This window comes from Magallana gigas, chromosome 2 (assembly GCF_963853765.1).
Source record: "Magallana gigas chromosome 2, xbMagGiga1.1, whole genome shotgun sequence".
In the NCBI taxonomy this organism is placed as follows: Eukaryota; Metazoa; Mollusca; class Bivalvia; order Ostreida; family Ostreidae; genus Magallana; species Magallana gigas.
The window spans coordinates 43,709,700-43,732,286 of NC_088854.1; the positions used below are offsets into that span (position 1 = coordinate 43,709,700).

At 34.1% G+C, this 22,587-nt stretch overlaps 1 protein-coding gene across 4 annotated transcripts; it reads left to right on the forward strand.

Annotated features, from left to right (window-relative positions):
* The first annotated feature begins 1,878 nt into the window (after nucleotides 1-1,878).
* On the forward strand, nucleotides 1,879-22,080 carry LOC105324888 (cyclic nucleotide-gated channel alpha-3). Of its 4 annotated transcripts, XM_011424122.4 has the most exons (6): nucleotides 1,879-2,468; nucleotides 2,556-2,696; nucleotides 11,170-11,402; nucleotides 15,742-15,887; nucleotides 19,547-19,758; nucleotides 20,214-22,080. In XM_011424122.4, exons 3-6 carry the CDS (start codon nucleotides 11,187-11,189, stop codon nucleotides 21,593-21,595), a joined length of 1,956 nt encoding a protein of 651 aa, XP_011422424.1. In that variant the 5' UTR covers nucleotides 1,879-2,468; nucleotides 2,556-2,696; nucleotides 11,170-11,186; the 3' UTR covers nucleotides 21,596-22,080. The 4 variants fall into 4 exon arrangements, with proteins under 4 accessions (XP_011422424.1, XP_065932849.1, XP_065932851.1 ...); XM_066076777.1 differs by having other exon boundaries at nucleotides 1,879-2,696; XM_066076779.1 differs by lacking the exons at nucleotides 1,879-2,468; nucleotides 2,556-2,696 and adding an exon at nucleotides 7,854-7,987.
* The last annotated feature ends 507 nt before the right edge of the window (nucleotides 22,081-22,587 follow it).

Here is a 22,587-nt window from a genome sequence, read left to right on the forward strand (position 1 = left end):
CAAATAAGCATGAAAACAAGTTTGTTTCGTCCAATTTTATTCCCGTATTTCTAATTTCCCCCACCATTTGCATTAGATGAATGATTGCATTTATTTTCGAGCCCTTTCCGACCATAGATACCATGCAATATTTCAACTTGAGTGATATAACAACCAAAAACAAAAAAAGGTCAAAATAAACACTCCATAGTTACTCTTCCCATTACTGCACATGTTAATGTTTGAACGAATAGATGAACTGGGTTGGAAAAATGTTTCTTAGAAATCTTTAAGTGGTACTTTAGTGGTAGTCGCCATTAATCGCGATTCACGCTGATAGCACGCAATCGGGTGATCACTGCACCGCAACCAACGTCATTACACGCGCAGGCGCCATTAAAAGACAGAGAGCAACAAATGGCAGCAGTTTTGGAAATTTCCTTTCATTTCACGAAAATTCTCATTATAAGTCTTGTGACACGTTGATTGGGTTTGTGGATAACATGATTGCAGGACGAGGTAAAAGACTCGTAATGGATAAAAGAGACCAACTGTTTAATGGATAAAGCATGCAAACTGGTTTTGTGCCTTTTGAAGACAATAAGTTGTTTATTTTATGATCTAAGGCGTAAAGTAACGCTTCGCCCCAAGTTAATTATGGAGACAAAATCCCTGGGGGAGGGGTCCTTTTTCAGTGATTTTCTCGTATATCGGATTAGTGGAATCATGCGTCACAATCAGAAAAGTCCACCGGGACTTTGTTTGATTGTTTTAAAGACATAAGCGACACAAGCGTTAAAATAAATCTGATCTGCTCAAAAGATATTATAGCATACATGTATATACGTTTATTGCAAACAAAGACAATTGGTAGTATGAACATATTTTGAAGAGATGCGCATTATCAAAATTATCAATGAACACCTATATATTACAACGTTCAATATTTGGTATTACAGAGCATTTCACTCTGGCTTATGCATCTATATATCAGAGACCCATTGCTTTATTGACCAAAGTAGCAATGGGATCTTAGGTATACAGTACATAAATTATAATATAGGGGAAAATGACGAATTATATGAAACATACATTTTAAAATTGAGCAAATATAAGAAATTTGTGCCGTATGAATTTTAACCTAACGGGCTTAAAAAATTGAAACATCAAATCTGGGTGTAAAGTTAAACAGGTTAAATTTTGTTTGCGTTTAAATGTTTCTCGTCAATACCAGCTGTTCTGAAGATTTAAAAGAATATAAATTTAACAACTTTGCTTTTTTTAAATAAGCCAGCCTAAAAAAAATCCCCAAAGTTATGAATTATGATTTATGTAGAAAATATTTGTTATATTATTGTTACACATTGAAAAATCTGTATTTGGGCGTCCACCTATATTTTTGACGTCATCTTTTATCATCTTTTGCGCGTATCAAATAACACGAAACCCCAAATCAAACAATATTGCGCATTATGATGCATTTGATTTGTGATCCATTTTGCTAGACCTATATGTATACCACGGCATGCTATTTATCCGCCTGTCGTAATAAGCTATTATTTCCTTTGCCGGGCGTGACAAAGGAATTTTGAGTTTTCCGACAAAAGCTATAGATGTATATATTGTGACCAACACAAAAGTAGACCTGCAACACCCTCTATCGAATGTAAATTAAATGTTTATTCGCCGCTCCGTTATGACGGGTTAATATTAATTACGATCGGGCGGTTTCCAAGGTAATGATGAAAATATAATTCCATGGCCTTGTCGCTCTCACTCGGTATCTTGCTCTGTGGGATAACCTCTCTCATACATGGTACTTATTGATTTTGAATAATTAATTCAAAGATAATCGATGTATCTATCTACAAATATAACATGGTATTAATATACATTTAGGAGTTTATGGGGCAATTCTGGCATCGATCCGCGGGCCCTGGAAGACGGTGACCCGAAACTAGAGTCGAGATCTCGCCCCTGAGGAATACCCCTCTATATTCCATCATTTATCAGGCGCGGAATTCTCAGTCATTAAGCGCAGTTTTATGTGAAACATTGTTCTACTGTGTAAATCATTTCAGTGTATAGTCAACAATTGGTAGATCTTGATGTTTTGTAAACATTGTTTGTTATGTGTCACATAAGACAACACACAGCCAGAAAGGACTGTTCTTGGTCTCATTTTTTAAGGCGGGAAAAAAATATTGCAAGTAAAATGGATTTGATAACATGTGATGAGAAATTCCGTGATTCCAACAATGTGATTTTATTTTCACTTCCGACAGTCGATAAAGCAAGAAATTATTAAACATTGTTTGTTTAATTCCGCTTTTTCGTTGTCTCTTATTGCAAATTCTTCACAGACACTTTATAGGCAGCTAATGGAATGGGAGATAGTATGTTGTCATGGTTATAGGGAAATCAACAGACGTTGGATTGGGACCCAGTACTATAATGCAGAGTTGTGGAGCGTTCGATAACTTAAAAAGGTAGTAGCCGCATTTCTGTGGGATTTGGTGGTTTGTGCTGGTCAGTTCGCTTGGAATTAATGCAATGGATTTGTAATTTGATTTTAGATACTTCATCGGGAGAAAAAATGTGATTTCCTCAGGAGAGCGATGAATTTTATTTCATAATCAGTGGTGATTTTAGAGGATTTTTTCTTTTCGTTCTCCGTTTTGAATGTGTAGACAATGACTGAAGAAAATTATTGTGAGGTAAGGTTTTTTTTAATGTTTTTTTTTACTTTTAACTTTAAACAATAGTTTAAAAATTGTTAATTGTAAATCTTTCGGCAATATTGATATTGTGTGACAAAGACGACATATGTTGCAACATACACCAGATATAAATTTGAAAACATTCTTTTAAAAAATCCATTTGTGATTTTCTTCCGATTCCGGGTTTTCCCATTATTTACTTAAATCAACAATAAGTATATTTCAAAAACTTCCGCTACCCATACATTGTATATCAATGATTTGTTTATCATCTCTTGACAATGGAGAAAGAAAGAAATAAAATCATAAAAAGTAAAAAATAAAAACAATAAGGCACGATTCAACGGCACGTTCGTGGCATTGGAAAAATAATAAAACAAAATTCCAATTGTGGGCATTTGTGAATGTTATGATGTGGGTGTATCGTCACTGGCCCTTAAGGACGGCCATTAACAGCCGCAGCAACAAAAGGTCATTCTGCATTACACGGCGCACACTGCGCACTGGGGCCATCACTTTATGCAACTGCACTGGGTTTTAATAAACGCCGTCTGGACAAAATCTGACAAGTGCTGAAAACCCTTCTGGCTGCAGTATCTCGGGTCTGACAAATGTAGTTCAGTATATCAAATACAAAGAGTTGGGTTTTTTTTTAGAGAAATTTCTTGCAGAAATATGATTTAGCAGTTCACAGACTGTATCAAATATCATTAAGGGTTCTGGATAGTCATGGCTATTTTTTGGACTACAATTATCTCCTGGAGAAGAAGAGTTCTGTATTTGATGGTAGATCTGATGGGCAATTTGTTGAGCGTCTAGTCTTCCTAACCGATCTATAAATATTTGATTTTTCGTCTTTATTGACATTTCTTGGTTTACAAATAAAGTTTAATGGTAATTCTGTAAATTTATTTACTAAATCATTAGTTATCCCCGATGTTAGGATGATTAAGAAATATTGTTATGTCGTCCCAAGGAGGGGCAATTTAGTTTCTAATGTACACTGTAGTTGCGTAATATTTACACACGAGGAATGATGTCCATGTTTATTTCCCCATCTGTTGCTCATAACAGCTGATACAGATACAAGCTATATCGTCTTTGAAGATCAAAGACAAACCAAACAAGACGCAACAAGTGCAGCAAAGGAAACAGACAGTGAAGAACAAAGTATCTCATCGAGAAAAATATAATATTTAGAGAGAATTGATAAAATAAAAAGATCCAAAATCGATAAAAACCCCAGTCATGTCATAAAGAGCTATAGAATCGGGGGAAGGTTAACGGTAAAAATGATAATCGATCCCTATCTTATAATGTCTGAACAATGAATGCCGTGAAAACAGCGCGTATACTCTTTAATTAAGAAAAACGAAATTCATTCTATCACCGGGATTACATCACTGTATCATGCCTGATCAATATCGGTCTTTCTAATTAGTATTGAAAGTCTGAACGCCGGAAAATCTCTATATCAACATTCGATCCTCGAAGCCGGAGAATCGAAGTAAAAAAAAAGTATAAATATAATGCGAGATGAATTCAATTAATCTGGAACGAGCGTGTGAAAAACAATTGTCGTTATAGAAGGACATGCCCATTTAAAATATTTGTTAACTTTTTTGCTTATATATTTATTCTATTTTATTCTATACGCACATGTTCACGAATATCACATGTACAAAGATCATAAAAATAAATTAAGAAATAAGAAAGAAGGCATCATCAGTGATTTGACGGTCGTGTAAATTTCACGAAGTCTGCCATTCATTTTCTGGCCGTCCTGGGGGTTAATGTAATGATCATTGAGGCATACATGGATGAACAGTATTTACCGCAAACGCCATCTTTATGCGGTTACTGATGGGTCGGAAAATTATTTCGTTTAACCTTGAACAGAGGCCCTGTGGTCGAGGTCAATATATGTAAATTATTTTTTTTCTTCCGGGCATATGAGATTTTTGGGTTTTTTACACCATTTTTTTTTTACCACCAAATATTTTGCCAAATAAAATTTGTACAATCTAATTAATCTAATGCTGGGGATTTTTACAGTTCCAATATGTGATTTGTAACAACCTTCTTATTATTTTTCATCACTCATTTAAAGATTATATAAAAATCAATGAAAATTTCTTTTAGGGAAATTATATTGGTGTATCCATCTATTTTCACCAAAAAAAAAAAAAAATCGCGATCTCACCTTTCGCATGGTCTGAGTATTCAACATGAATGCTTTGTGGTATGACAAACGGATTAATTCTATTCCGGTGACCAGCCGTGTCATAACTCATAACACCAATAGATGAAGTATACCCAGTAATGTGAGAAGTCTATTCTCTCTTTTTTTCAGTTTATGTATTTCAAATGGAAATGATATACGCGGTAATGTTTCCGACAAACACGTGTAGCACCTAAAAAAACGGACCCTGATATGTTACTTGGCTGCGGGGTAAGAATGATGGATGGTCAACAAAATAATCATCAGGTCAACCGTGAATATTTAGTAATGATTTTTTTGGCTATAAACCATTATTTAGTAAAGTAAAATCCCACATATTTAACTATTTGAGCTTCAAAATTTGAAAAGATTCCTATATTTTTGTGCAGAGCTCTTTTTTTCAAGGAGATCAGTATAGCCTAAATATTACTACACCTTCACAGCTCTCTTAAATTTGTTAATAATAAATAGGTTTGCATAGATCTACACGAATAAGTATACAAGAACTGGGGGATTATAGTTACTGTATAGTTTGATGAAGCAGTCCCATGTTTTGCATGTATAATTAAACCAATTGAGTACAGAGTATAAAGAAGCGTTTTGAAAATGCCTTGTATGTAATTTTACAAAGACTAGAAATAAATATAGAGATACATTATATTTGGAATTCAATCAAGCTGTTCTAATCTGTAACAACGAATCTAGTTAAGTAACTAATACTTTTTTGTGCTTGAGAGTTTGTAGATTACTTTTCAAACATGTGAACCGACGTTTGTTTTTACTTACACTTTTTTTTCAAATTGTGTTTTCAAAGCAATTCTGTATGCCCAAGTTCTATTGATTACCGTGAAACACTATAACATTAACTTTTGCTGGAATTAGTACTCTCTGAAAGAATAGTTGTTTCTAACAATGCTCTAAAGCAATTAATTTTAAGTATGTACAGAACTTCTTGAAGAATTCTGTTTAACATACGCAACATGGAAATGCTTTTTGAAGATTCAGTTCGTTTTCCAGTTGAACCTTCATCTCTCAATGAGACAGCTTAAGTAATTAATACATTTAATTTTCTTTTGTCAGGCCTTGGGCTATATTCCCTTGATACTTCAGATAGATATTAGCTCTGTACCAGCTTGATAGAGCAAAATCCATCAAATACATTTTATATTGGTAGTTAATAACTATTGGATTAGTGGATAATAATCGAACAATGATCAACAAGGCAAAATACATAGCTATAAAAGACATCAATTTCCATAAACAAACAAAAGCAGATCAGATACATACTGAGTATATAGGTTTTTTTTGTTGTTTTTTTTTGTTTAATAGTTATTCCAGATAGGAAATAAGGGAAAAGGGAAAACAAAAATGGCACCATTTACAATTTCCAGTGTCTTTGTCTGTGATGACACTACGAATCGGTTTTGTAATGTATGGTCTAATACATTTCATCAATGACTATTTCAATATCTAATCGTACTATTAAAACTGAATTGAAAACTGTATGAATATAAGTAATAAGGGATCATTCTTTGAATATTTTGAGGTTATCAAATAAAGTTGGGCGTTAACAAATCTCTCTTTTTAAAGCTCTTTGCGCTTTATTGGATTTGATCACCCTCGATCGTATTTGATCACCTCTTAATACTGAAAGATTGATTTCCTTATTTCTTATATAAAACAGTGCAGTATACTGCTGTACAATTTTGTATCCACGAAGAGAGAGAGAGAGAGAGAGAGAGAGAGAGAGAGAGAGAGAGAGAGAGAGAGAGAGAGAGAGAGAGAGAGAGAGAGAGAGAGAGGACGTAACGAGAATCGCAAAACCGGGTAGGCCTACTAAAATATAAAAGTGGATTTATCGCTTAAATAAAATGGCATTAATATTTTAGTGTATATCAAATAGCTATGTTCTGACGTAATATCGTATTTGATCATATAGATTCGAATCTTGGCTGCCAATGTACACAACTCTAGACAATATAGATTGTTTATATAGACTTCGTATCAAAGTAAATTGAATTTATCTATTATTTTGGAATAAACCACAAGCAATCTAGGTTCATCGATAAACAATATACTGTTCCCACATTGCCTTAATTTAATGGACTTAGCTACATGTTATTTTCGATACGATAATGTAATGTATAATGTTCACGAAAAAACTGCCTTATGGCTCATTTTATTGCGTGGAATAAGTTGCAGTGGATCATTGTGCCAAATTCTGTAACCAAAACAATGCAGCAATTCCAATATTATTACAACATTTTTTACCCGATATTATGAGGCATGAAAATATCTTAATTAAATCATGCACAAAAATTATTTCATGCGGGGGAAGTAGGTAGCTCAAACAAACAAACTTATTCAGGAGCTTTCATTTACATCATTATTACCTTTTTACAGTGATATAAATAACATGCTTTTTATGTCTCTGCCTTTTTACCTATTTTTTTTAGTTGAATATTCTCTATAGAATCCACGAGAAGATATGATTGGTAAGGGAATTATACTGCATACATTGTCTTATTCATTTCATTTTTTTAATTCATTTCATGTTGCTGCCTCTCGATCTTTGTCTCTTTTATATTGACTTTATATAAATGTTGATTATCATTAAACGAAATATTTTTCATTCTACCCACACTTCTGCGCAGGCATCTTTTTGATGACTATTACGTATATACAAGTAAACTTATGCAACAACGAAGAAATACTATTTATTAACCCTTAGGAAAAAAAAATTGACATTGCTCGGAACTTGAACAGTGGTAGCTAAGGCCTTTCTACATCAGTGATGAATTTGCCAACCCAGCCCCTTGACACAAGTCGGTTCCATTCTGTCGAAGACGACTTCCTTAATCATATCAACGAAATGCCATATTGATTCCTATAACTTACATAGCTTGTACTTCAAATGATGGAGATGGAAGGCGAGTGCAATTCAAAAGTCCACTTTTTTATTGTCAAGACGAGGCTGCAGGTTGTGACGTTTAGCGAAACTCGCCGTTCCATCCACCGAGTTCCACGAAACTGTTCATAGATACGTTGATCCTAACCAAACATTACAGTGAGTGGAATTATCATTTAATTTGCGCGGACAATTTCTCCATTTTTTGCCGTAACGTGGATATAAGTACTCTGTAACCCCTCCGTCATTTGATGTTCATCAATTATCTGCAACTCGATACATTGTGTCTTGACAGTCGATCCATGGGGAAGGGTACTGAATTGGGATAACACCGCTTTATAGAAAGTTACTGCGGCTCTCTGAAGTGTATTTACAAAACCATAACTCAATTTCGCTCCGCAAATTTCATAAAGATGTCAGAAAAATTAATGCACTAAGTGAAACGTTTGGGTAGAAGGATGACTATGAAAGAGTAAACACAGAGTTGGCTTTGAATATCCCTCTATCTGTAACCCAATCATTGTATGGTAATCTTGTACATTTATTTTGTGGAAGCTTTTGTTTATTAAAGAACGATATTATCTTTCCAAGCTGACAATCGGGAGCCGATGCCTCATTATTCCCCAGATTCCCTTGATTCTACATTTCTGGTGGTTTTACTGTGGTCCTTTTAATCCTTTGGAATTTAGTTTTACCATATTAAGTTATTTATTCACAAAATGCGTATCTTTATGGTACAAAGCATTATACAAATTTCTTCGTCAATAATTTTTTTTACATACAATTTATTCCTTGATATAAAAAAAATCGATCGTTCCTAATTTATTGTTACATTTTCCATTTGTCGCAGAGAAAATTTTCTGAAAGTTCAAATATGGGATCGACAAATTATGGGGGATGGGTGGGGAAATACGGCGATGATTATAGTTCAGACCCCACATTCCATCTAGTAATGGTCAAGGTATGATTGAAAAATGAAAGGTTTTTTTTGTTTTTTTATGTATTATATTCTGACAACTAAATCACATGAAACGTTTCGCTAAATTAGTCGTCGTAAAATCAATGTCGAAGGGGAGCGATTTCTTTTAGTTCGATAGAATCTGAGAACTCCTTTCTGAGCGTAGGATGATCTTTAATGCCAAGAAACAATAAGTATTTGTAGATTGTATTCAGGTAGACATCTAATTTGTTTCAAGATGCATGATATCAATCAATGCATTTATATAGAAAAACGACGTCAAAGGGTTTTTTTTTCCATATCACGTGGAAATATAAAACCACAGATATCTCCAACTGGGACAACAGAGATGAAAAATAAATAGATTTAAAGCACAACCAGTGAATTGTAAAGTTCTAGAGGGGGAGTTCTATGAAATACTAATTTGACGTATGTAATCAAAGACGGTGAAAATTACGTTCTGAAAGACAGATGATTTGAATGGATATTGTTTTGCTGCTTTCCAGAAATTCTTTAGGGTCTTGAATTATTTCTGATACGGTGAATAAACGGAAGCAGTTTAAGTGCATTGTACTGTGAAATGGATAGACGACCGTCGGTTTCCGAACTGGCGTGACGTCAAGGTAACGACTGTTGACATCCGGCTGCGCCATGTCTCATGAGATGGTGTAATTTTGCAAAATGGCGCCCAGGTTGACAGTACATTGGCTTCTGACAGCGCTAGTGTTCTGTCATTCAAGCTCCTCGGTGATTTCCTAAACAAGATTGGAACTAAACGGGCCGTTTTTCTTCTGATCGATCATATCATTATTTGTTTAGTTCTCAATTAATGATCTCCTAACTCATTTACATATATATCCAAGTTGACAACGATGCTTGTATAAGACATGTAGGACTTTTACCGAAGACAGAAGCAATGAATTGCTACACTTTGGCAGAAGTCGATTGGTGCCATTATAACATTTATTGCCAAGCTTGGTTCTGAAGTTGATGAGGGTTTTACAGTGCGGAGGAACTTGGCAGTGATTGCAAGTGACATCGAGAATTGACAAGAAATTATCTGTGGGTCAAAAAGACTTCAGCCATCATTTAAAAACGAACCTCAAATCGAACGAATGTAAGAGTTAATATTAAGATTCCTATTTCAAAACAGCGTTCAATAAATAATATAGTATGATATGCATGGAGAAGAAATCTTTTTCACAGTCAAAAGCATGGTCACGATTTCGGGCAAAAATTATTTTTCCGATTTTAATGTTTACAATGCTTCAGTAATGTATTTTTAAAATGCAACAAAAATTTGAGGTCATTTGTTGAGTTATAGGCGAGTTACAAAGCTTACAAATATGCTCTGTAAACAAAGCTTTTGTTTACATTTTGAATATTGAAGTTAAAATTCCAATTTTAGACCTAAAACGAATATTTTAAATGTTAGGAACTGTTTATTCATGCTTAAAATGAAAATTAATAAAAAGATAGACAAATCAGCTTGAAAAAGTTTTTTTACTGCTATATTGAATCTATGTAAACAAACACAGGGCACGAGCCTTGTTTACATGACAAAGAACTCTGCATCTTGCTTATAACTTATCAACTGACTCTCAAATTTCATTTGATCATTAGAATTTTATTTCTAAAGCATTGTAAATAATAAAAACAGAAAAACAAAATTTGACCAAAATCGAGACCATACCCCTTTGAGACGTGAGACATATAAACATACAGTATAACATATACCTGTGTATTTACTTCATCTCATTAGGAACTCGACGTTAAATCATAAAAAAGAACAACAAACTTGGTATCAAACATCTAAAATACTGTTAGATTTCATACTTAATGACGTAGTAATAAGAGTACACCATAGCTGTATATACATAAAACCTAGTACAAAAAGTTCATCATCTTTTGTACTTGTGTTATAAAACATTTATGTTTCGTCGTTGAATCCTTCCTAGTTATTATCATGATTAGAGATTAGATACACCCTGATACTATTAATTGCATTGTTGATTGAATTAAATAGATTATAAATAGTGAACGTAAATATTGAATGATGTTTCTATATTCCATTGCATAACTCGGAATCTGTTGACTCGAGTTTTGGTTTGAAGAAATCAACAAAACACTGGGGTCCAACTGTCGTGTGGTGTACATATATAATAGAATATCCATCAAATGTTCATATTTATGTTTTACCCGCAATTCGAAGTGATTATTTGATTTTCAAACTAGAATCCCATGCGACACTAATCACCATTGATTATTTACAATAAAATCAGAGGATGTGTATCTAAGACAGTGGAAACTACAAATACATCGATTCACTGGCGAACAATCTCAGCAATATAACGATTTAAAAAAAATAGTTAATTCCTTTCAGATGCTGGACAGGTGGTCATGACAAATACAAACGTTTCACAGGAGAAGCTGACGAGCACGAGGTGTGAAGAAGACGAATTGGAGGTGATAGAAAATGGGGGGCTCAGCCCTCACCCCTCCCTCAGGACCGAGGATGACGCATGCTCAGAAATCATCCGCATTGAACAGGGCGGTTCCCAAGAGCGGGACCCAGAACAAAACACTACCCTGGAGAGGATCGTTCGAACTTTACAGGTCAGTGACCAATTTGAAAGCTGTGGAATCTTTTGAATCTTTGAATCTTTACAGGTCAGTGACCAATTTGAAAGTTGGTCAGTGACCAATTTGATAGTTCTATTCTCGTGGATTTCCAAATCATTTTCATGTTGATGATGACGTAGTTTCGTGAATTTACTAGGACTATTAATGAATTAATACAATACAATTTATAACGTAATTTGTTGTTGGGGTGTAATTTCGTGACTAGGGAACTCACGATATTCACAAAATTGAACCATCTTGATTTCAACGATTCCACTGTTTCTATTGTACTAGTATGTAGTAGCATTATAGATACCGGAAGGCGCAAAAATTAGAACAGTTGAAATTGGGTTTTAGTGAATTGGGTCATTCCATTGTATTATATACCTCATGGCAGTTTATGATAAATGTTAAGATAAAATCAAAATAATTTGTGGCCAACGTGATTTTAGTTGGATTAGTATCAATGTAATGCCATCAATGGTAAATTAACAACAAGTACGAAAAGGGTATTCCACAAATTGAATTTGGGATGTATATATAAGTGGAAGTCAACTAACGCTATGGGAGAAACATTAATAGTTATCAAAATGTCCAGTTGGATTTGGAATAATGGGAAAAGTTCTTTGTGGGATACAGGGTAATCCTAGAATGCGTATGCGAGCTTTTGTTTGGAAAAAAGCTCATATCATGGATCTTGATAAATAGAATGTTATTTGTAAACATTTTACAAGATGCCAGTGCTTACTGGAATCTGTGGATAAGCCTATTCACTTCTCTGAAGTAAAAATGGAAATCCCAACTCCATGTTCGGGTTCTTAATATAAAAAAAAAACTTTTGCTGTAGCAAACTTTTTAATTATTTTTTTAAAAATTATAATACCTCAATATGATAATTCTATATATAACGCGTCATCTGATTAGTCTAGAAACTTACGTGACGGGCTAACAAAAACGTCGTGTCTTCTCAACCTCTTAGGAAACTTTGGGATTTTTCATTCCAATGTAATGGAAAAATCGAGATGAGCCTACAATGTAAACAAATGTGATTGAATCTAAAAAAAAAAATAATTATTAAAGTTTTATTTAAATAAGGAAAGCAATTTAGCTATCTATAATTTGTATTTACAAAAGAAAAGAAAAGTAAGAAAATAGCATAGAAAATAAAACATTCACGAAGTTTTTGCTTTTTAAAAGATGAAAAAAAAATATTAGAACTCGACGCATTTTATGTTGTTCGGAATAATAAGAAAAACATTGCAGAATGTTCGGGGAAATATGAAGATGTATTTCCACAGAAAAATCAAATGTTATTCGGGCGATGCCCTCGGGAAACATGATTTTTTCTAGGGAGAATAAATCTCCCTCACCATTATTCAATAAATGTATAAGTGTACCATGCTCACAATGAGCATTATTAATTAAATCTTAATACTATTACGTCTTCATCAAAATTGAGTTATGTCTGCATGTATATATAACAAAAAAAGTTACATTGTAATTGTTTACACATCAAATTTGAGATTCGAATCTACAGGATTGATCTAAATCCAGTATTCCGTTACGTTTGCTTTGGATTATAATCGTAAATGTTTTAAATTTGAAAGCTAAAACCGTTTCAGAGCCCTTGCGTTGAAACCAGTGTTTGAATTTCATATTTGATGCCACCAAAAAGATCGAAATCTGTTCATCCTACGAACATGTTGAGCATAATTAACAATCTTTTTCATTATGAATTCTTATTTGCATTCAGCGTTGTCCAATACTTCCACTTCATAACAATGAAATGCAGACCGGCGTGGAAGCCGCTATTAACTTAAAAGGTTTCTGCAGAAAGGATTTTGATGTTTTGTTAATTTCACATGCGGTTCCTTATTATTTAAGACATTACAATTCGTTTCATTTGGAGGTAGATTGTTCGATATCTCGCCGACGCTTATAACTTTGCCCCAATCAGACGGCGTTCATTAGCGCGACTTGAATCCGGGGACTAGCGGCAGCTAATGGCACGTCTAATTGTAGTTTCTAAGACCCATAGAAATAACAAATTTTGAATAGCTCTGGAATTGTCCTTTAACGTACATTTGTATAGATAATGATTGTGATTAAGTGAGCCATCCTCTCCACGTGACTACGGAAGCTCGGCATCCATCTAAGACTGACTAGGGGTTGTAAAATTGTTTCACATGAAAAAATACTTATGTCATAACAATCAATCGAAATTTGGTCTAGTCCTTTTGGAGATCGACAGAATTAATTCGTATTCTCCAGACCTTCCTCATTCATATTTTCATTACTCTATAACACTCTCTCAGACATTTTCAAATTTGGCTATTCAGTCACAACCACTTATTTATATATAAACACAAAAAAGCTTTGTGCGGTTGCCAGTGGGTTTTTTTTATTCCATAGATGAAGACACATTCGATTAATTCTTACTCCTTCAATATAGCTGGGAGACATGACTCTTACGCGATATGACAGTTTGGAAATCATTGAGAAATTGGCGTTTCCCCGTGCCCTTTATCAATAGTGTTGGACCCCATGGATAACATTGTCGAATTATTAATAAATTTGCTATTGATGCTGTCATAAATCATATAAATCTCTTTCTGGGTGCCTCATGTGAATGCCATTGATTTGTATTTATAACACATTAGAGGTAATACAACACCCCGGCGGCGAGATCTTCCTGAGAAATATTATTACATGAAGATATTAGCCTTCGAAAGTCCTTTACGTAGATGTTGCAGGGCTCTGGAATACCCACACAGTCCGATGGGAGAGAACCCACGTCAATGCCAAACATCAATTCTACGTTTTTATGAATAATTTGTCTTTTTTTCCCTGGGAAATAACAGTACAAAAAATCACTTTCACTGAAAGCATAAATCGAATCCGATTACTCCATTTTAATAGTGCTCATTTATAATTCTAAATTTGTTGGCACTTTTGATTGAAGAATATAAACATTTTGTGAAGAATGACCGATTCATGTTCTGTTTAACTAATCTACGCGTCTTTTCAGAGAGACATAAACATAATTTAAAAGACAATGATATGAACATATTTGTTCATAATATTTCACACTTTGGTATATAGAAATTCTCTATAAAATTCATTCAGAGATAACACGAGGGAGAGAAAATAAAGAGAAAAAGTACAAACGTGAGGATACATTTACTATTGCAATCCCTTAGGACATTGCAGAAAAAATTATACAAACAGAAAATTGCATTTTTTATGAATAAAGATATTAGAATTTAATGATACAGAATAATAATTCAAATCGATCAGGAAAAATGTCGCTTTCTTACAAAATTTTATAAAAATCAACCATTTTTTGGTTGCATATAATAAATCTAATTTAGAAATCCGTCCATTATCATTTCATACAGAGCATACTTAGTATCTAGTATAATGGCACACGTCGTCAACATAAAAATCGAAGTACTGAAAGCACTGAGAGATGGGGGTCTTTATATTTTGTTGGAATTACACAAAAAAAACACGTTTAATAATTGATGGACGTGGAGGGCACTGGCCTGTTCGGTCGATGAAAGAGATTAAGAAGAATTGACTTTTTTCATGTTGAAATTACATTTATACATAGTTTCAACTGAACATTATTGTAAACATAAATGTATAGCACCAATTAGCAACATCGTTGATAATTGTTAACAATTCTTTAAAACTGTTTTCTTAGATTTGTTTAGAATTACAGCCCTGTCAGAACTAGCATACAGATTTTCCTTCCTTCCCTCCCCTCTAAACACTTTTAGGCCTACCATTTTATCAATTCCGGCAGAAGTATTTTAGTCGTGCCTGTTTTCCGAAATAGAAAATATTGAACACCAAAACATGCTAACAAAATATTACTCACTTTATCTTTTTATCTTGTTTTAAAAATTATTTCTTGGATACGTGGACTTGTTTTAGACCTGTTCGAATAAAAATATCTTGGAGTAACGGTGTAGCAATTGTTTTTTTTTTTTCATGCAAAATTAAAACCAAGTACACAATGAAATTACGCTAGTTCAGGAAAACAAATGTTCTTTTTTTGAATGAACTAATGGTATGGAAATGTTACCGATATCGAAGCTTCAGACAATTCTTTGTTCTGTACATGGGAATATTGAATGTATATCCGACGTCAAAATGTCTGCTGTAAAATAAAATCTGGTGACTTCTGCCCTTATCCGGAAAACTATAGGTCTCAACGTATTGTAACAAATGTCTAAGGATATGTTCTAACCCATGCATGTCATGCACGTCATCTGCTTATATACAACTTGGTTATTTATAATTGATAAAACATTTTCTTTCTTTTTAGGTGATAAAACAATGGGCCTCCGGAAGATGGCGCTCGCGCACACTTCCGGCGCGGCCGGATTCGTTTCTAGAGAGGGTAGCTATGGGAGGAACAGACGTCAAAATTGCTCAATCAGACAGAAAAGTCAGAAAACCGTCCGATATCAGGTGAGAATACATACAATACATTCGTACCTATCACACATAATAGCACGAACTTCATAAAATACACGCACGATATATTACTGTTATAAAGAATTATCGACATCGTTTTTTGTATGCAAAATTCAATGAGAATATTTTTATCATCTGAAGACCTATGATATCAGATGAAAGGGATAAATTTATAGTCTGTCCCAAGTTATTGCTTCCATCACTTTTTGATGATTTTTAATAAAAATACACATACCTGTGAAAGAAATACAACTGAAATCGATGAAAGGGAAGTTATCAAAGATATCTTCATTGAACAATTATCATTTTTCACTCATACAAGTTCACAGGAACGAAAACAAATTTCTTACGGAGATTTATAATGGGAAATGCTTACATCTTTGTCCATTCGGAAGTACTCGGGGTAACTCGCGCAATTTTTCAACGTTATCATCTGGGCTTATTAATGGCTGATGCATTGAAAAATCCCCGTAGATTTCTCTTTTTTTTTGGATGTGTATTGAAACCTGAAGTGGTAGAGGGGGCGTTTCAAAACAGATAATCTGGACATTTTTCATATTAGTGGATCAACGTAGTTTGAGCACAAAGGTATATATGATTACCAAAATATCAAGCAAAAACTAGGGACAGAGTATAAATGATATATCGAAATGTTTAGTAATTACATATAGTTTTTCTGTCAACTTTGAGGCATGCATTAGCAACGGCAACAATGGTGGTTTCATCAATTATGATGACAGTGAACATATTATCCGAACTCTGTTTATTCCAAATTTAATATCAACGAAAGTATCAAAGGAATCCATCTTGCAAGTATTTATTGCCCCTCTCTGGTATTAAAGACAAATTGAGCACACATAGTGGAGAAGGGTTATGTTCTGATTGCAAATGACACAGATTCAGTTGCGCAAGAGTAAATCATAACAAATTCCATTAAAGTTTGAAGTATGCTTGGCATGTATCTTCGGTAAATCAGTCCGATACGCTTTTACAATTAATTATAAGTAGAAGATATAAATCTCCGTGCATTAGATCCATTAGGGGCTTTCTAAGAACTGGCATAGTTTTACGATAGTAAATCTAGATAGAGGGAAGAAGCAACTCTTCTGCCTGTTTCTGTCAACCTCACTAGCAATAAAAATACCCACGACTAGGGCACTTTCACGGCACTCCAGAATTTAATTAATCAAGCGTTTTAATGCAAGCGCAATGGTTTGGTGTCAATGTCGCCTTCGCAGAGCTAAGAAGGAGGCGGTAACTCTGGCGTTTTGTCACCGTATCGATCGGGCCCGGGGTTAATCCATCATACCTTACAGTCAACAATATTACTAAGCAAGCAAGGAAATAAGGAAGAGACAGGAAATTAAAGCTCCCGAAGCCGAGTCAATCGCGGCAATTATCATATGAAATATACTTTCACTGTTCATCATTTTCATCAGACCGGGAGATTATCGAAACGAATGGTCTGTTCTAGGAAATACAGTTTGGTAACAAAGAACGGCGCCGCTTCCGCTTCCCTTTAGCATGAATGTGTGAAAAATTGCAATCGAAAAAAAAAATCAACAGCAACGGAGAGAGTACATAACCTTAATATTATCGATTCGATCAAGTTTTATGTTAAGGTAGCCACAGTTCAGATAGGTCAAAATTTTCCTTAAATTCGAACTTAGATATTTCTCTTTGATGTAATATTGAGGAATATGTTTTCTGTTCACATAGTTTGAATGTAGCCTTTAGACTTTCTTTAGGAAGATCAGATATTTGGTATTAAAATGTAAATTAATTGAAAAAATTTTTTACATTTTGAAATACAGCTTTGTTTATGTTACTCGTTATAACGAGAAAAGACCTATATAAAATGTCGCGTTTCATTGTACAACATGTACTCAATGAGTATCTTTATGTAAAATGGATGAACATATATTAAAAAGTTTATTTAATTAGTGAAAGAAATTTCAGAATAAGGAGCAGAGCAAATTAATAAATTAAGTGACTAATGTATTAAGGTACCTCACTACACCTACACTTATACTTTTTAAGACACTACGTCACAAGATGGCGATTTAAATTAATGTTTTATTAAACTGTTAATATCGTTCGATTGGGTTGTACATCGTCGTAACTCAGTGGTTAAAGTATTTGACTTCTGAAGCGCAGATCATGAGTTAGAAACCTGTGGAGCTTTTTTTCATGTTAACCCAATTGAACTTTAAAAAATGTATTTTTTCATCCAAAATTGCACAATTTTTTGCCTTTTAGACTTAAATACTTCTTATCCATTATGATATCTATCATAATCAAGTAATTTTCTGCTGATTTTAGAAAAAATTTCACGGTTTAGTGAGTCACCTTAAATAGATATGAAAGATAATTTGTTTTCAGACTTCAAAATGTTACATGTAATATACAAAAACAATTTTTTCAATATAGGTTATATATATAAAACACATTATGGGACAAATCTCGTATATCCTTTGAAGCTAAATAGTAATCCGTAACTAATAGAATTGTGTTTTTATGACTAGGACTACCTGATATTTACTTCGGAGAGGGATTGTAATGTACGTTGAAAAGCAATTATTCATATAAGTTAACATGTCAAATCCGATCATCTTAATGTAGAAGTTAATAAATAGGCCTAATGATCGCTGTTATTTAAAAATAATCAAAATTGGACTAACATTTCTGGAATAAAAAAAAAGACTGAAAGGGTGAACCAATCGACTTAGAGGTCTAGGTATGAACAAGGAACACTTATTAATTATATATTTTTTCACAATAATAAATCGAATTATGTATTTTTATTATAACGAGATATTTTCTCGTAATTATGAGATAATCAACTCGTAATAACGAGATCTCTTCTCGTTATTACGAGATCTTTTCTCATCATTACGACATCTTTTCTCGGAATAACGAGATAATTAACTCGTAATAACGAGATTTTTTTCTCGTAATTACGAGATATTTTCTCGAAATAATGATATCTTGTCTCTATGAATATTTATATGAAAAAATTATTTCCTATGAAATTCACAACAAAACTCTAAAAAAAAAATTTTTTTTTACGAAAAAAAAGGGAATTCGTGTCCCCATCCGTTGACCTTTTTATGATACAATTTCATTTAGAAGATCTTCAAATATATTAAATTGTGTATTTATAATTTTATGAACTTGTAGACTGCACGTTTTCATGATAAATGGAATTTTTGTAAAATGGTGCCCATACAGTACAATTCTGCCATTTGATTTATCTTTTTAAAAAATCCTTGTTGTATAACAACATATTACAGTGTAGATAGAATATATCGAATGCTAATATACATATTTTAACTTATAAAATTGCTTTCAATCAATGAAAAAAAAAATGTTCAAATAAATCTTTGTAATAGAGTACAATACATATATATATGTTCCGAAAATAAATATCTATATGTAAACAATAACAAGACCCGCGCTTTGTTTACAGAAAAAAAATTAAATTCTGTATCTTGCTTTAAACTCAATAACCGACTTTAAAATTTTGACGAAGCATTGAAAACACCCATATTAACCATTCTAGACATTAAAAAAAACTTTAAAAGTTTGAGCTCTAGGTCCCTTTATAGTAGCAGCCATTGTTTTGACAACTCTGTGTTTTGTGTATGTGACAGATACTGGAAGACGTTCGTGGTGGACCCCTCCCAGAGCTACTACTACCGATGGCTGTTCGTCATCTCCTTCGCCGTTCTCTACAACATCGTCATCGTGATCGCACGGTCCGTGTTCGCCGAGCTACAGACGGAGTACCTGGCCCTGTGGATGGTCCTGGATTACTTCAGTGACTTCCTCTATATCATGGATATGCTTATATCCATGCGAACAGGTACAGCAGATACATCAGAAGCGTATTTGATTTTGTTTTGAATACATATCGGCATTTCATTGAATAAAGCAAAAGGATTAAAACCAGGGTCTTGCTACAACCGACGAAATTTAAATGAAACTCAAGACTTCTATTGACAAAACTATCAATATCTACACCATTCTTATTGGGTTAATCAGTATTTAAATTTGCAAAAGTAAATCCATTTACATGCGTAAGTTTAAAATAGGCTGTGTCATTTTATATTGTTTGGAAAGCAACGTCAAAAGGTCAAATCTCTGAATTTTAAGAAAAGTAAGAATCAAAACTTGCCTTCCTTACAATCGCCTGATCCTGAAAAATGACATATCTTATTTAGCTTCAATGCACCTTAATTCATATTCGCATTAAACCGCTATATAAGAGGAAATGTTAATAAACATGAATTAAGTTTGAATTCAAATTCATAATTTCAGGGTACCTGGAGGAAGGTCTCTTGGTTCGGGATGCCCAGAAGCTCCGTAAGAACTACACGTCATCCTCAATGTTTATAGCTGATGTGATAAGTATCCTTCCTACCGATATCTTCTACCTTGTCACCGGCATCAACTACCCCGAGTTCAGGTTCAACCGCATTGTGCGGTTCAACCGGTTATTCGAGTTTTTCAATCGAACAGCCACAAGGACTAGCTTTACAAACATGGTCCGTATCTTTAACCTCTTGTTGTACATACTCATCATCATCCACTGGAATGCGTGTATATATTTCGCCATTAGTAATGCAATAGGATTTGGCAGTGACAAATGGGTGTACCCGAATGTGAGCATCCCAAAATACCAACCTTTGACCCGGAAGTATATTTATAGTTTCTATTGGTCCACTTTGACCTTGACCACCATTGGCGAGACTCCGTTACCTGACAGGGACGAGGAGTATTTGTTTGTGGTCGTGGACTTTCTAATAGGTGTACTCATTTTCGCCACCATTGTTGGAAATGTTGGCAGCATGATCACGAACATGAACGCAACACGTGCAGAGTTCCAGCAGAAAATGGACGGCGTGAAGCAATACATGGAATTCAGGAAAGTGTCAAAGGAACTAGAGCAAAGAGTTATAAAATGGTTTGATTATCTATGGACAAATAAGCAATCCCTGAACGAAGAGGAAGTTTTAGGTACGCTTCCGGACAAATTAAAAGCAGAAATAGCAATACATGTGCATTTAGACACGTTGAAGCGCGTGGCTCTCTTTCAAGATTGTGAACCAGGCATGTTGGTGGACCTTGTGCTTAAATTGAAACTACAAGTGTTTAGTCCAGGTGATTACATATGTAGGAAAGGTGACATAGGTAAAGAAATGTACATTGTTAAGCGGGGACAGCTAGGTGTGGTTTCGGACGACGGCAAACAAATATTTGCGACGTTGCGTGAAGGAAGTGTCTTTGGTGAAATAAGCATATTGAACATCGCAGGAAATAAAAATGGTAACCGGCGAACGGCCAACATTAGGAGTATAGGATACAGTGATTTGTTCTGTTTATCAAAAGATGACTTATGGGAGGTGCTCACGCAATATCCGGATGCAAAGAAAATACTCATGGACCGTGGTAAACTCATTCTGCGAAAAGACAACTTACTGGATGAGGACTTGATGAAAAAGTTGGAGGCTCAACAAGAGACGACGGAACAGAAACTGGAACGGATAGATTCAAACCTGGACACTTTACAGACGAGGTTCGCCAGACTCCTAGGTGATTACAACTCCACTCAACAGAAACTGAAGCAACGAATCACAAAGCTAGAAAAACTCTTGGCACGTGACCACGATGACGTGTCCAATATATCTGCGTTAGAATGAAGGACAGGGGATTGTTTTTGATATTTATTGTGAATGGTGCCGATGGGAGATGTTTGGTTTTGCCAAGATGTCGATTTAACAATCAGCAGAGGACTGTGGAGTCCTGTGATCTGTTTATTGTAAGAAACATCCGCATTACCAAAGCAATACAACCGAGTGACGTCATACGATACTACCCTTATGTTGTGATTCCATACCATAGAAGAACGGTTATGTTCACATCAACTGAACATTTACTAATGGACGGTCAGCGAAAATGGACAGCACGAAGTAATGGTTCAGAAATACAACACTATCTTTAAGTGCTCCGTAAAAAATGTAGGGAGAAAGAGTGCGCGAAAAATTCATGGTTTCTAATGTATAAAGAGTGGCTGGCTCGCTCTTTCCGTGAAATCATCTAGAATTGTGATATGCTTCTTCTACCAGTTCAATAAAGTAGAATCAATGTTTATAGACTATATATATAAAAAAGAAAGAAAATCTTTTACTACTAATTTTTTTTGCAAAATGCAAAAATGTTAAGGCACCAAAGAGCAATGAAAATAGTCTCTTTCAAAAGTTCCTCCGTAAATTTGTTTATATTTAGCGCGTATCATATTTGGCAGTAATATTCTCGATTTAGTGCAAGATATGTTCTGCCATGCGGGCTAAACACAATACACAATCAATTGCAATATGCCCAGATGTACATATAAACTGGGAAATTTTATCATGATATCTATTTAATTTCAACTTACTATCTTTAAACTTTCACTTATATGGCCAACAAACTTTAAAAATACATAGATGTAAATATTTATAAGAAAACCTGATAATAGAGCATGTAAGAATAAATATATTTTTAATACAAGCCTTTTATTCGGGAAAGAGTAAGATTATTTTCTATTTAAGAAGCATGGGAAATCCTGAATGAATACACAAGTAAAAAAAACAAGTATTTTAAAACTACGATTTTGGACGAAATCCTATCAAATAATTTTCATAAAAAATCT

Bases quoted from the DNA above. Each gene is read 5' to 3' on its own strand.
- LOC105324888 (XM_066076777.1), top strand. From the start codon at position 11,187: ATGACAAATACAAACGTTTCACAGGAGAAGCTGACGAGCACGAGGTGT. The intron at 11,403-15,741 runs GTCAGTGACCAA...CTTTCTTTTTAG, and splicing joins GGATCGTTCGAACTTTACAG to GTGATAAAACAATGGGCCTC. The intron at 15,888-19,546 runs GTGAGAATACAT...TGTATGTGACAG, and splicing joins AGAAAACCGTCCGATATCAG to ATACTGGAAGACGTTCGTGG.